Here is a 14,767-nt window from a genome sequence, read left to right as displayed (position 1 = left end):
TCCAGTGGCAGGAGAGGAGGATAAAACGCTGCCATGGTATGATTGTACAGTCTACTTTTCAAACTTCCTGTTATGTGACTCACTAGTCACACAGCAATATTGCTTTTTATTTTTTTTAGAGCATTTAAAAAGGGGGGAAGCTGAAAAAGTACTTGGCCTTAACCTTACATAAGAAGGAAGATGAAAACAAGATTAGCACAAGGATTTTACCCATGGCTCCAGGGATGGCAATGTCAGTCCAGAACTTTGGTCAAAACTGAAATATCTCAACAACTAATAGATGGATGGCTATAAAAATTTGTACAGACATTCAGGGTATTCAGAAGATGAATGTTACTGATTTTGGTGAACCCCTGACTTTTCCTCTAATGCTACTATGAGGTTAACATTTATGGTTCAGACTGAAATATCTTGACCACTATCAGATGGATTGCCTTGATATTTATAAGAAGGTCTGTGTATTGTCTAGAGTCAAGGTCCTCAGATGATTCTTAAGTATGTGTGATCCTCAGACTTTTCCTCTAGTGCTACTATGAAGTTGACTTTGTAGTTCTTTATGTTATGTATCTTTATGTTTAAACAAACATGTTTAATGTGGTAAACATCATACCTGCTGTACATCAACATGCTAGCATTATCATTGTTAACATCTTAGCATGCCCACAGAGCCGCTAGCATGGCTGTAGCCCCTTAGGCCGTATTCAGACCAAATCAGGCGGTGCGGTCTACTGCCAGAGGGTTGAGCAGAGGTGTGTAGGCTTTAGAACTGTGCTGTGAAACAATCAGAAAATAACGTTCTATTGATCTGATTCACCGGCTTTCTTGCTACCACTGCTCCCTCTCTTCATTCACTCTCTAGCTTGCTCGACTACAGCTGCTCTCTCTCGCTTGCTGGTGCTCTCAGCTCTCTCTCTCTCATCTTTTTTAAAAATGAGTCCGGAAGCCAACAACAAAGCATAACTTCACTTTTAACATTATCAAACAAAGAGAAATGTCCTCCCCTCCTCCTAGTAATGTCTTCTTACTCCCTTATGGCAGGGTTGTCCAGCTCTGATCTGTCTGTTCGCTGACTGTGACTGGCCACCGCAGCCTTCAGTTGCAGTGACGTCGGGTTGCGTTTCTCCAAAAGTTGACTCTGGATCAACTTTCTTGCCGCAGGCCAGTACGGCGCTGCTGTGGCCAAAACCCCCACAGCCTGAATGCACTACCCCCTTCAAATGAATGGGAAGACTGGTGTTTTTTTCACCGCACCGCCTGATTTGGTCTGAATACAGCTTTAGTCTTGTTTGCAAACAAATGTATAGACAGAACATTAGTGGTCTGCCTTGCTATATATGTCTTAATAATATGAGAAAACATTCTCTAATAAGCTTCAATATACTGCAGACTCATGCAGAAGCTTGTTTTCCCCAGTACCTCCCAAGGATTATATCTCACCAAGGATGTGAGAGATCAATACCTGCAGAGCTGGGATCACTGTGACTGATGACTATGCTAGGCCTCCTATGATCCCAGGCTTAATGAGCTATGTCTCTAAAGGCTCCCATGGCGTCACACATGTCACACAAACTCTGACCTATGCCTAAATCTTCACCTGACTCTGTATAATAATCCCTCACTATTCATTCACTCATGGAGGAAAAACTTATCAGGATTTCATTTGAATTTCACTCAATGTGCCAGAACATTTGACTGGTGTCAACCCCAGTGTCTTACAAGGTAAAGGTGGTTAAAATGGTCATTCCAGCAGGATATCAAATCCTGCCAATTCTACATTCACATTAAACCCTATAAATTAATGGACTTTAGTTTTAATGCTGCAATACATCAAGTTAAAATACCCTATTTTTAACTGAAAGCGTGAACAATTGAAATTTCAGTTATTTATATATTTAAAGAGACTGACAGATTATATTAAAACACAGTGTACTGACTTGATGCTGTACAGGCAGCGACTGCAGACTCAAGTAAAAGAGAGCCAAGAAAATTCATAACCACTCAATTATTCCCTTCATCAGAACGCAGTGTGGATAACCTGTCTGAACTCCTTGCACTACAGGTTGAGCCTCTTGCCCATATTTCTCATCGTGATGAGATTGAACACTGCAGGATTGGAGTGGTGCTTACAGAAAGCTGCTGTTCTCCGTTCACAATTGTATGGTTAAATGCCTTGTCCTGACGTATGTTGTAAACACATAATCAGACAAATAATGCCAGTTGTACAGGGTTTATGTTTTGTAGTAATTGATGTGCTAACATTACAAGATAAGGCATGGATGTGAAATCATTTAATGTTATAATCGTCATTGTTTTCCTGTCTGTCACTGACATTATAGCCTTTACTCTCATAGAACGTTGCACAATCACAGCTGACTCAATAAGTATTATTAGAGATATTTGTTGTTTAGTTTCTCTTATTCGGGCAGTTAACATAATGACGACATAATGTTTGCTAAAAGAATATTTTTCTGCTCATGTTCAACAACTTCAAAGGGAGGATCACTCATAATGCAACAGACCCACAAGACAAGGTTATCTTTTAAGTATTGAAGGAAACTTATCATAGATGTGGATGAAATATTTATATGACTGGAAAGAGCTGACAATCTTATGTGGTTCACTTTTATAAGGAAACATGGTGTCCTTAGAGTTCCATCACACACTTCTGATATTAAAATTTCTTCAAATTACTACCTGTACTGTGCAAGAGTTGCTATTATTGCTAATCCATCTGGCTATCATCACCACATTCTGGAGCCATCAGCCATTTTTAGTAAATTGGTTGAATCTCAACATCTCCCTGAAGATGTGCCACAGTGGTCAGGTTACTTGTGCATTTCAAATTCTGTATAGCTACGGCATGGTTTTGAATAGGCAACTAAAACAGTTGGTTAATGTTATGTAGATTGTGGGAATGGATAATTATTAAATGTCTGTCTGACTTATTGCATGCCATATTGTCCAGTAAGTAAAGTAGGCTACTGTTCTGTTTGCTAAAACTAAATAGAGAACACTAGCTAGCAGTGCTGAATGGATGACATTCTTGATTCAACAACATAAATGGAATAAGTGTAAATAAATGTAAAGCTGTTGTAAAATGCAATTGACTAAGTTACAGTAACTTTAGCTTTAGCTGCAAAGGCACCACAAAATGACAGAATAACGTTGATTCCACAACACAGAATTTGATTCGTCTGTGGAGGATTAGGCAAGACTACTCCAAAGGGCAACTTTCGGTGACTAATACAATATTATAAATAAGGCATTTATTAAAATGACTAGTGATTGATATGGCCCATTATGATGTTACTGTTACTGTGAATCCAGTCAGCCTGTCATCACACAACTAGTCTTGCAATACCAGACAAATGGACATCTCCCCGCCTACCAATCATCTGGGGGTTTCTAAATGCAAGGTAGTTGCAAGTGCAGCCCCTAACAAACTTATGCCGCTTACATTTTCTCAAGGATACGCCTTACCGGAAATGCAGCTCTCCCCCCATTCTCCTCCGTGATGAACTGCATGTCATCGCCCAAATATGAAACTTTGGATTGGTTCTGCAATGCAGGGTTTTTTTTAAACTCTAATTGTTTCCACCCAGTTTTAACAATAAAAGCCAAGAGATTGCCCTCAGTCTCTAGTTGAGCAAAGCCTTTAGAGACTGACTTGTGAGTCTATCACACAACCAACAAGGGAACAACAATTTCAATGAAAGGTCACCCAGTTGGTACACTGCTGTGATTCCTTGCTGGGTAACTACACATGTTGCTCTACATCAACTGACACATACCACCATGTAACCATTGGTGACATTTAAATGTGAGGCTGTCTACCTGACTCAGATGTGTACCTTGCTCCAGCCAATTAAGACTGGTTCTTTCCCTTTGGCCTGAAGATCCAGAGTGTTTAAGAATGTCACAGACTGCCCTTTAGCTAAGGCAGTCCAAGGAGGATGACATTTGAAATACAGTGTATCTACAAAGGACCCTTCCCTCAAGTCAATTTCTGTACTTTTCTACAGAACAAAATATGTTTGACAATGATTAAGCCATGCCTGCAAGAAGCAAACAGTCCTGCTTCTAAATTATGATGTCTTGACAGTAATTTCTTAGTCTTAGTGGTGGTTAGCATCTGAATTCATACATTTATGAACCATGTTTTATTTTAGACAAACCTTGCCCCGTAACCAGTCCCTAAAAAGCTTTGCTCACTCATCTTTATTCATCATCACACTGGAAATATGCATGTGCATAAATTTAACATGTAGGGGGCTGCCACTGTGAAAGGGTACTATCACCACAACCCTTTGTGGCAAGTTATGAAGTAATTACACCTTGTTGTTTTTGGTGTAGTGCGGTGTAATGTGAGCGTGAATATATAATTGACTTAAGTAATTAAGTTAGACAACATTGACATAATCAAGCAGGCCAGTGAGACCAAAATTTTAATATCATGCATGCACTTTTAAAATTGTTTATTCACTGTTCTACCCTGAGCGTTTCTAAAACTGTGTTTCATGTTTGATTTTGTGTTCTACACTGTCCCCTCCAGGTCCATCTGTAGCGGTAATTTATCCTTTTGTGTTGTTGTCTTGGACACTATATTGCCATGAGTGTTTTATTTAATTAAATTTTATTTTAGATGCCTTGAACATAACTGAATTTGATAGCAGTTAGCTGCAGAACCTAAATACAGCAATGTATTTATGTTCTGCAGCTAACTGGGTATCAAATTGAGTTAATTGTTAGACAAAATTGCTGTAAGCTAGTGGTTAGCTTTTTTTGCCATGTGACTCAGACTTTTTTGTCTCTAGCAGTTATGGCTTTGCATGGGGTGTTTGTGTAATGTGTATTAGTTTCTCTCTGATATCTGTTTATATTTTGTGTTTTCATTGCAGTTTTTTAGTTGTAAAGCTTCATAAACAAGAAAAGTTATGTCTGGTGTTTATTGGAAGACTTTAAGGACAACTCATCATGTATTTATAATATGTCAGTATAATGACACCATACACAAATTAGAGACTTCACATTATTTTTTCGTAACTTCAATTCATGGGTTTAATATGATACGTTACTGAACTACCAGTATAAGAGTTGTTGTGTTAAGCTTTGGACTTGGGTCAGGTCTGGTGTAAATTTCTCAAGAAATATCTCTGTTTCTCTCTTTGATTGTGGCAATTTATTGTCCGCACTCATGCATGTCACATGTTTCCAATAGAGATGCAATGCCCCTTGAGAAGATGGAAAGCATGGAACAAAGCATAGTCAATGTGTTACATTACCTGGTAAGCTAATAGTCAATACCAGATTAAATAAAGTATAGGTCTGATCTAAAATGTGTCAATACCAGTCAGGTTCATTCGGGTTGGGCCTTGAAAACACAGGCCAAGTTTAGGTTTCAGTTTTAGACCTGTGCAGAACTCATTTTCATTTTGAATATATTACAACATTGAAAGTATTTTTGGGCCTCCAACATGAAAGAAATAAGCTTTGCCCAAACCAATAGAGGAGTCACTGCATTACAATATAACTAAAACGACCAGATGAGACAAAACCGGAGAGGTCATCTCCACTCAACAATGAACTTCACTGAGCTTTATATTCAAGCATTCTAAATGTCACATTTACACATTAAGTGCGGCTGGTGTTTTGGCAACAATGTCCAATGTGAGCACTGAACACCTCATTAACCAACTCCATCTTCAACTATGATAGTGCTACATTAGCAAGAGGTAGCCTTCAATTAAGAATTCAAATTAATGTTAAGTCCATGCAACATGGTTTAATATACAATGGTATTGATTAATATAGGCACAGTGCACACACGCACACAGTATTTCGATAGTAAAAAGGGTAGGTCTTTGTGTTTCAAAGATAAATGAAATGAAAATGCATGTATTTCTACAGTAGTTCACATGCTCAGAGTCCATGAAATCTATGATAGATTTCTTTCTCTGTAGGAGTTCACAGAAGATGGATAATTACCACATTAGTGCATCATTTCTCAATTTGTCTAGGACTTGGCACCCATGGCCAAATCTTCATAAGAAGCTACCCTTATAAAGTTAGCAGATCAGACATATTTTTAACATGAAAAACCACATATAAATGGGAACAAATCCATGAGAGATACATTAAAACTCACATTAAATGTATCCATGTGGTTGACAATGAATCAAAGCAGTCCATTTCCAAACTTCACAACATATAGATAACATTTACATTCATTCAAATGATCATGAAGAACCCTCCTTTTCAAATGCCACATAGTCTCCTTTTAAATAGCCTATATTATCTAAGAGACGGGACAGAGAAAACCTCTCAGTCTAACCACCCTGGCTCACACACAATAATACAAAAGGCCTGACCCAACCGCTGACATAATGTACCATTTCCAGATTAATAATAGAAACACAATTTCCACTATGCTTCCTGCTGCAGTCATCATGATGTCTAATAGGCACAAACACAGACCTTTGACAGTATGTCCTGCTTTTGCCATAGCTGCAGTATATATAAGCAAACTGAGCTGTACCAGGAACAATCACATTTTGGGTGACTATTTCATCCTAACCATTAAGAACATGAACCATGATACCATGAAACTCTTGTCATTCATCAGGAAGTAATACATGTTTTTCATCAAATTCTATTAAAAAAAAAAAAAAAGAATTCTTAAAGTCAGCAGTTGACCGTGCTCTAAATCCTTCCCTTGGGCAGTAATCGTCCAACCACAGCTTAACAACCGTAACTATGCATGGCAGGCCTGTAGAACCTCTCCATATGCTGAAGCAGTGTAGTGTGCATCTGTAGTGAGCGATGTACCCCATATACAAAGAGTTTGTAGGAAGGCATAGCCACACTTATAAGTAGGGCAAGGCTTAGCTCAATTACCATTATTTTTTTTAATGATATTATAATATATATATTTTCTTATTTCTAAATTTGGCGCCCTCCAGTGGCACAACCAAAAAAGACACGGTGGCTGACAGTATTGCTCCTCTCCACCCAAATATGTCAAAGCCTCGGAATTAGACAAATATTCTCCATTTTAAAAGTTAACATGTTTGCAAATCAAAAGATTTTACCTCTACCAAAAAGAGATTTTATCATATAGCCCCTTGAAACCTTGGAAATATGGATAAAATGAAAACAGCAATGTTAAATAGTCTTTGGCTTGGGAGTACCCTAGGTCAGGAATTTGCACCCCTGCATCTTCTTTGAACACTGAAGTATAGAAGAAAAAGGGAGAGGAAAGTCTGTTTCTAGAAAGGCATAGCACAGCAGTTCTCAGACTGATCTGTTGCCTGCAGCTACAGAGTTACTTAACTGCAGAATTCAATTGAGTTAATAACTGGGCAGACGGTTTTGCATCCCAGTAACAGGAGTCAGCTCATCATTTAAAGCATGGCCAATCACACTGACATCCAAATCATTCAATTAAATTTAGCTTAACAAAGTCTCATGTCCTTGCAGGATCTATAACCTGTGGTAGATCTGAGGGATAAAGGACAGAAACACACAAACCCAATTTGTCATTAAGTGGCCTTTTCATTAACAAAAAGGTTCAGTATATTCAGTGTTTCTTACGCAAAAATATATACCCTGAATAAGAATGCATTTTGCACCATGGACCATTGTGAATGATTTTAAACTTGCATCATTTACATCGTCTTGCAGTTTTCATTGGCACATTCCTACAATTTACAGTTTATAGCCCATTAGAGCCACCGATTGTCAATAAGCATTAGTGCTCTCTGCAGTTAACCTCTTCATCCTGAACCACCTGGTACACAAATAATATATATGACTCAAGTTCACAAACAGCAATTCAATTACCGGTACTTATGTTTTAAAAAGCTGAGTATGCATTGCTGTATTATGAATTTATTTTTACCACCAACAAACAACATAATCATTCCATCTGTATTAGAATACAAACAGCTTGTCATTGTGGTGGCACAATGGCTTTACTGGTTTATTCCCTGACAAATATCCTTTTGACACAACATCAAGCATATAATATTCACAATTACTCAAATTAAACCAGAACTATTCTGTATATCCTGCCATCCCTATAATACACTGTGCAATGATGTGTTAAAGCAATATGAATCACATTATAAACTTGATATGGCTATTGCTATATACACAGCAGACACAAAACACCAATTCATTTGGAGTTGTGTTTCTGGTCATCTAATGAATCTTACTCCAACACTGGCTCTCTACTAAGAAAAAATATCCGGCTCAATACTAAATGCTCTACAATGTTCACCAGCTTCCAAAACAGTGGAAGGATGCTAAAACAGTCAAATGGCCCTGTATTGGCTTCAGATAAACTACTGCATACATTTTTGCACAGGAGGAGGGTTGTGAATTTTGTCAGCAAGCAAGACCTGTTTTAATGTTCATATGGGCACCTTACTATTGTTTTAAGACAGACATGAAAAACAATGAACATATCCTTTAACCTTTGCAGCTAATTTTAAAGGGAAAATAAAATAAAAACATAAATATAATGTATTTGTGAGGTAACTGATGCAGCTTTCCAATAAGATAAACCCATTATTCGAAAAAACAAGAAAAAAAACAAAACACTAGCCAACATGTGACTTCACTTTAAACATCGTTTGTCACGTCATGTCACATGTCATGTCACATGTGAACAAGCCACAAAGCTCTTTCTTCAGAATAATCACCTGCAGAGAGGCTCTTGACATATCTCAAGGATCTGCTTTGCACATTTCCCTCCTCTGAAGCATTAGCACAATTCAGACTCCATTAAAGAGTATTATCCAAGCAGGCGGTGCAGAGCTCTCAGACACTGGTAATCACTTCACCTGCCTAGCGAGGACGGCAAAAAATATCAAATGCAGGAAGTAGACCGACATGATAGCATACGTAAAGATTCGAATATCAGAATGGATGCCTGGCAAAAATGTGAGAGATGCAACATTAATAGATGTAACAGTAGTAGTTCATAGATTACAATGTGTGCCTGTCAACCACTAACATTTGCCAAAAAAACTACCCATTAGTGCTGAATGATAAATGACATTAAATCGCAATATACAATCTCACTCATATATGAGTTACACATACATTATTCTGCTCTTTTCCCCTTTATCAGGTAGATCCACTGCATTAAACCAAGGATACCTAATTTCTGCCTACACTATTACATCAACAAATGCCTAAATTCTTTTGACTACACAGTCAAAAGAATAAACATAAGAATAACATTTTTCCATATTTGTTGGACTACATAAAGGGTAACACTTCAATTTTGGGAGGGATATCTATGATTGTGGGCAAACAAAGCAGGCAAATAAGCAAGAAAGACTTCTGTATGTTACAGAATGACTAACCGATACAATTAAACAACTCTGAGGGCAAATTAAAACTTGAGACGGCAACAGTGTTCCCTCCAGTCTTACCTCTTTGTCCATGCTCTCTAGATCCTCCTTGCAAAGTGTGTACAGAGGCATAGTTTCTGACATGCTCGGCTGTCGTTTCCGACGAGACGGCCCCGGCTGCTCGTCGTCTTGACTGGACCCTGCCGCCTCATCTTGCTGACTCTTTGGACTTCCCCTGAGGCACAATAACAAAGCTAGAGCTAGTTGACAAAATACAAGCGAATGGGAAGGTGTGTCCGAGCTTTTGACTGGTACTATATGTCCATAGAGAGATGAATATTTTTGTTGTGACTTGGGTAGTGAAATTTACTCTGTCAATCTATATTATCATTATCTTAAATAGTCCCCATCCACTCAAAAATGTCTTTTTCTTCTTATCTCACTGTGATGTTTAAGCTTCACTGTGCAGAATGACATATGTGCTGAGTTTGAGTTTAAAATAAAAATATCTGCATAATTATAAATTCTGGATTTTGAGATGAGGTAGTAGATGTAGAAATGTTCAGAATTTTTAACTGGTAACTGAACTTTTTTTGTGGAAGAACCACATCAGACACATTAATATTCCAAACAGAGTGTTTTAATATGTACTAAAACATGTCTGGATGGGATATTTAAGTATCCATTATTGTCACTGTAATTTTTGTTTAAATCACATCAAAATGTGTCAGAATATGTACATGGTCTAATTATCAGCTGTATAGGGTCTATTATACATTACATATTTACATGCTATACATTTATCACTGGTATCTGAAAACAAAATAATTTACTCAGATGTGTTGTGTTTGCTTCTTTTACTTTTAAATGTATTTTTGTGTTAGAGTAATCTTCACAGGAATTGCCAGGAAACTGCATTGATTTGCAAACACTGCACACAATCAGCAAATTTTTCACAACAAAGACAAATTGCAGAAGTAAAGGATGAAGGTTAAGGCTGCAGACCAATAAAGAGAAAGGCCTTTTCTCTGTAACAAGAACTCATTAGATTTAAATCTTATGCAAATGGGAAGAGGAAGTTTCTGTACTTCCTTTTGGCAGTGCTTAATTGAACAGATCTTCTTTGATGATTAAATCCAAGTTTATGCAACCTCCTGAAAACTCTACAGTGCCTCTAATCCATTAATTATCTGGGCCAATTTTATGCTTGTGATTATTAATTACAGTGTAATATCATAGAGATATTCAGTTCTAAACATTATGAACCACCATGATGGTCCAATAAAAAGTTAGTGTTTTGTATTCTTATGTGAGTAATGTGAGGAAACAATCAGGCCACAGCTTTCTCATGATAACTGGCACCCCAATAACAAACAAACACACAAACAGAGAACACACTCTTAATTAGCATTTGTGACTGACAGATGAATGACAAATGGAGAAGAGGATCACAGAGGTGACTGAGCACCACATCATTCTTGTCAAACTGTGGAAATTAAATGAGGACTTGGAAAATGAAGCATACAGTTTTTAAATAACTGGTTGATAGAACATTTTTTAAGATGAGTATTTTACAGAGGTGAGATGAGACTTTTTCCCTTTTAATTACACTGATGTATGAGCATTTTCACAGGAGTTGTAAAAGATTTGTGTGTTTGTTTAAGATACAACATGCAAGTAGAAGTGTGTAATACAAGCTCGGAAGTTCCACTGGGAGCTACAAAGAGCCCCCCCCCCCTTCATGAAAATGAAGCCAAGAGGACAAATCCATACATTTAAAATCTGTTATGAGTGATTCTGTGGTCAATACTAAACAGAGAAATATCAATAAAACTCCCACTTTTTACATGTCTGCTACAGTTTTGCTGGAGAAATGCTGTGTGAGGGGACTTCCATTATTACTGTCAGGGATCCCAAGTGAAGTATAGAAAATGCTACCATGATATATCATGATATATCATGGTAGCTCCCAGTATCATTTATCATGATATATATAATGGTATTACGATAACTGAAATCCTACTTTAATATCTCGTTTTATATTATTGCATCAGTAGTTTATCATTATTCCACACAGGTCAAATTCTGTAATTGCTGCAGTACCTGAGACAAGACTGCTCTCTATGATCAGAGAGCAACAAAGACCCTGATGCCTGGAGGTAGGGTAGTGGCCGTGACACTGGAGGGCCCCTGCGGATCAGCTTCCCTGTGACGGGGTCGTAGGTCCGAACCTCGGGGGCTGGAGGTGGAGGTCTGTGGATGGGAGCTGGGTGGAAAAGAGGTTTCTGCAAGGAGCCCTGGTTGTCAAGGAAAGCTGCTGGACTGTTGCTCCTTCAAACAGACAACAAAAAAGATCTCATGGGGGATTCTTATGTAATACAGCTAATATGTCATCTGTAGTATTTTCTAAGTTATTGGAACACATTCTAGGCTTGGTGATATAGCCTATGTCTCATTAGTCATTTCCTTTACCGTGGTGTTTTGGAGTAGTCCTCCTTCAGTGGGTAGAGCTGCTCCTCCACCCTCTCCCAGCGCTCCAGACAACTCCACAGCCAGTCGGGGTTGACAACATGGAGGTGCTTGCAGCCTTGTGCCTGACGAACCTTCTCAGTGCCTGGTTGACAGGAATGATAGAGGAAACAGTGAGAACAAGTCTTGACCTCACAATCAAAGCCTATTACCAAATACACACACACTCTTCTTCTGTTGAATAATTCAGATCGATAATCAGACTTTCCGTCTTGGAAGAGAAAAGAGAAAATAATTGCTTGGTCAATAATACTACAAAGATAACAAGCAAGATTTATCTTTTGGAGCCACTGTCCTTTCACATTTCTGCCAACTCAATAGTTTTCTTAGGAATCCAAAAAGGCATGTTTTGTGTGGGCAAGTCCACAGAGAGTTGTATTATTGCTTGAATAATACTTATTGATGTTTGACACAAAGACACCAAATTGAATCTTTGAGTGTAGAAGCTCATTAACCCTAGGCTATTTTAGCCATGCATGGCTAACAATCAAATTCAGATATTGACTCTCACTGTTTGGGCAAATGTCCTTGTTTAGTCGGTGTACAGTATGCTGTAGGACTGTTCAGTGTTGTGCTGGGATCAATGGGATTCTAATTATAGTATTTTAAGTATTTTTCATGAACTTAGACAGCAGAAAGAAAAGTCATCATAAATTGATCTCTTTCTTCCATTATGATTTTAATCTGCTAAAAGAAAATAAACATTCAGTTCAACTTTAAACCATGCTGCTTGCTCACCATGTACAAAGCAACAAGAGTCTACAGCCATGCTAGGGTCTCTGTGAGGCTGTACTTAGGCTGACAATGCGAACATGCTGATGACTAGCCGGCATAATGTTTATCATGTTCACCATCTTAGTTTTGCATGTTAACACTGCATTGCATGCTAACAATTGCTAATAAGCACTATCCACAAGATACTTTTGCAGGTATTTGGTAACAAACCAAAGGCTTGATGAAATGTTAAAGGTATCACTAATGTTCATCCAGAGGTGAACATGAACGTCTGTACCAAATGTCATGCCAATCCATCCCATAGTTGTAGTGGAATTTCACAAAATTGAAAAAAAACAAAAAAACAACAAAAAACTAATTTCAAGCTCATGGCGGCGCGAGAGGAAATGTCAAGGGAATATTGAAGTCATTAGGATGTCTCGTCTGGGAGCCATGAATGTTGGTGCAAAAGTTTGGATCATTAGATGTTGAGCTATTTCACTGAGTAAAAACTTTAACCTGCTGTGGTGCTAGACGAAAAGTCAGTAGAAATCATCTCTGGGTACTGAATATTTGTACAGTTCTTTTTTTTTTTTAGAGATGATTTCTTTCTGCATTTCTGTCTTTAAAAGTTTGAGAGTCCATAGACACAGTATACAGAGTCAGAGAGGCATGACAAACAACAAAGACCCAGGAAAACATTGCAGTTATGGTTGTGGTATTATGCATCTTAACCAGAAGACTATAGAGGCATGTGTACAAAACTTAATACCAATCCATTCAATAGATATTTCAGTGTGGACCAACATGGTAAAGCAACCCACCAACCGACCAACATTGCCATCCACAGAGGCATACCGCTGTCATGGCTAATAAAATTGCACCAGTAAGGGAAAAATTCTAAAAAAAAAAAAAAAAAAAAAAAAGAGAATAAGAATAAGAATATCCTTTCTACCAAACAATCTAATAATATATAAACAAGAGCAAAAAATTCATTTAGTCTATTCATGTGTGTCTGTGTATTGGGGCACATTCAGGACATGAAGAGGTCAGTGAGAGGAGAGGGCAAGGTGGAGTTGCAAGAGGTGGGTTTTATGTGTAACTCATGTGATAAAGTAGTAACACATTGTTTAAATTTAGTCAATACAGTATAATGAGACGGTAAAAGTGAGAATAAGACTCTTGGGCTGCTACTGCTAAAAAGACTGCATTGAAAATGCAACTTCTGTTATCATGGCTACATAAATAAAGATTAGACCAATGCATGTTGACTGGACACCAGTCTTCCTCAGGATCAAACAATCACAGACACAGACAAGTGAACACTGCAGACTGTGATGTGGATTCGACATAGATACATATGGATTATTGTGAAATGGACTAGATGAGTACCTGTCGACTGTGCTTGTCTGAACATGCAACAGGCAGTTTCAGTTCTTTCCAGACTAAGTGACCTACTGCTCATATTGCCCCAATTCCCTCTCTGACTGATTTTTCTCTTCCTCTAATGTACAAGGTGAGTGATTGCCAAGTGCTGCTCTCAACGGGGCTGGCTCCCAAGGCAACAGTGCCACTTCCTGTGCTTGTTTTCAGAGGATAAACTGAATTGGTTGCAATACAAGCGTGAATCCACTTTAGATGATCGTCAGATAGATGAAGTGTTGTATTCTTTGTATCTTGTAAACAACCAGAAAATACACAAGGATGTAATACACATTTTTTCAGAGTGTAAATGGCAGTAAAATGGCAATGGCAGTTCACAAAAGTAAAGAAGAGAAGACCACAAGTTAATGTAAGCAATGTAGGTTAGTATAATTTAGGTTTTACAGATACAAAAATCCAATAATAAAGCCTCCAGTATTCACATGGTTCTAAAATGTCAGGATGCAGTGAACTGTGCTTCTGTCAATCAAGTAGGTCTAATTACAGAGAAGAAGCTGTCTCAAGAGTACATGTGGAAACCTGCATCAATCAAATTTTTGGCCAGTAGTCTGCAGAAGTTCAAAACAAGCTGACATTGCCTTATACAGTTGTTTTAGCAGAATTTTGGAAGAACGTTTGCTTATTTAGACATGTACACATGCAACATTATCATCCCACTGAGGTTGTGTTTGAATGCCAGATTCCACTGTGCTGTCATCTTTGTCTTTTAAGTAAGCTGTTTC

At 38.0% G+C, this 14,767-nt stretch overlaps 1 protein-coding gene across 1 annotated transcript in view; it reads right to left on the bottom strand.

Annotated features, from left to right (window-relative positions):
- The window catches only part of ctdp1 (CTD (carboxy-terminal domain, RNA polymerase II, polypeptide A) phosphatase, subunit 1), a 71,123-nt gene that overhangs the window by 42,489 nt on the left and 13,867 nt on the right, over positions 1-14,767 (bottom strand). The window contains exons 9-11 of the mRNA XM_044335613.1: positions 11,832-11,973; positions 11,463-11,690; positions 9,441-9,594 (exon numbers count right to left, since the gene is read on the bottom strand). Of these exons, the coding sequence (XP_044191548.1) occupies positions 9,441-9,594; positions 11,463-11,690; positions 11,832-11,973 (524 nt within the window). The remainder of the gene's footprint in view (positions 1-9,440; positions 9,595-11,462; positions 11,691-11,831; positions 11,974-14,767) is intronic.

The sequence above is a fragment of the Thunnus albacares genome, chromosome 19 (assembly GCF_914725855.1).
Source record: "Thunnus albacares chromosome 19, fThuAlb1.1, whole genome shotgun sequence".
NCBI classification, from domain to species: domain Eukaryota; kingdom Metazoa; phylum Chordata; class Actinopteri; order Scombriformes; family Scombridae; genus Thunnus; species Thunnus albacares.
This window is presented reverse-complemented; position numbering and strand designations above follow the sequence as displayed.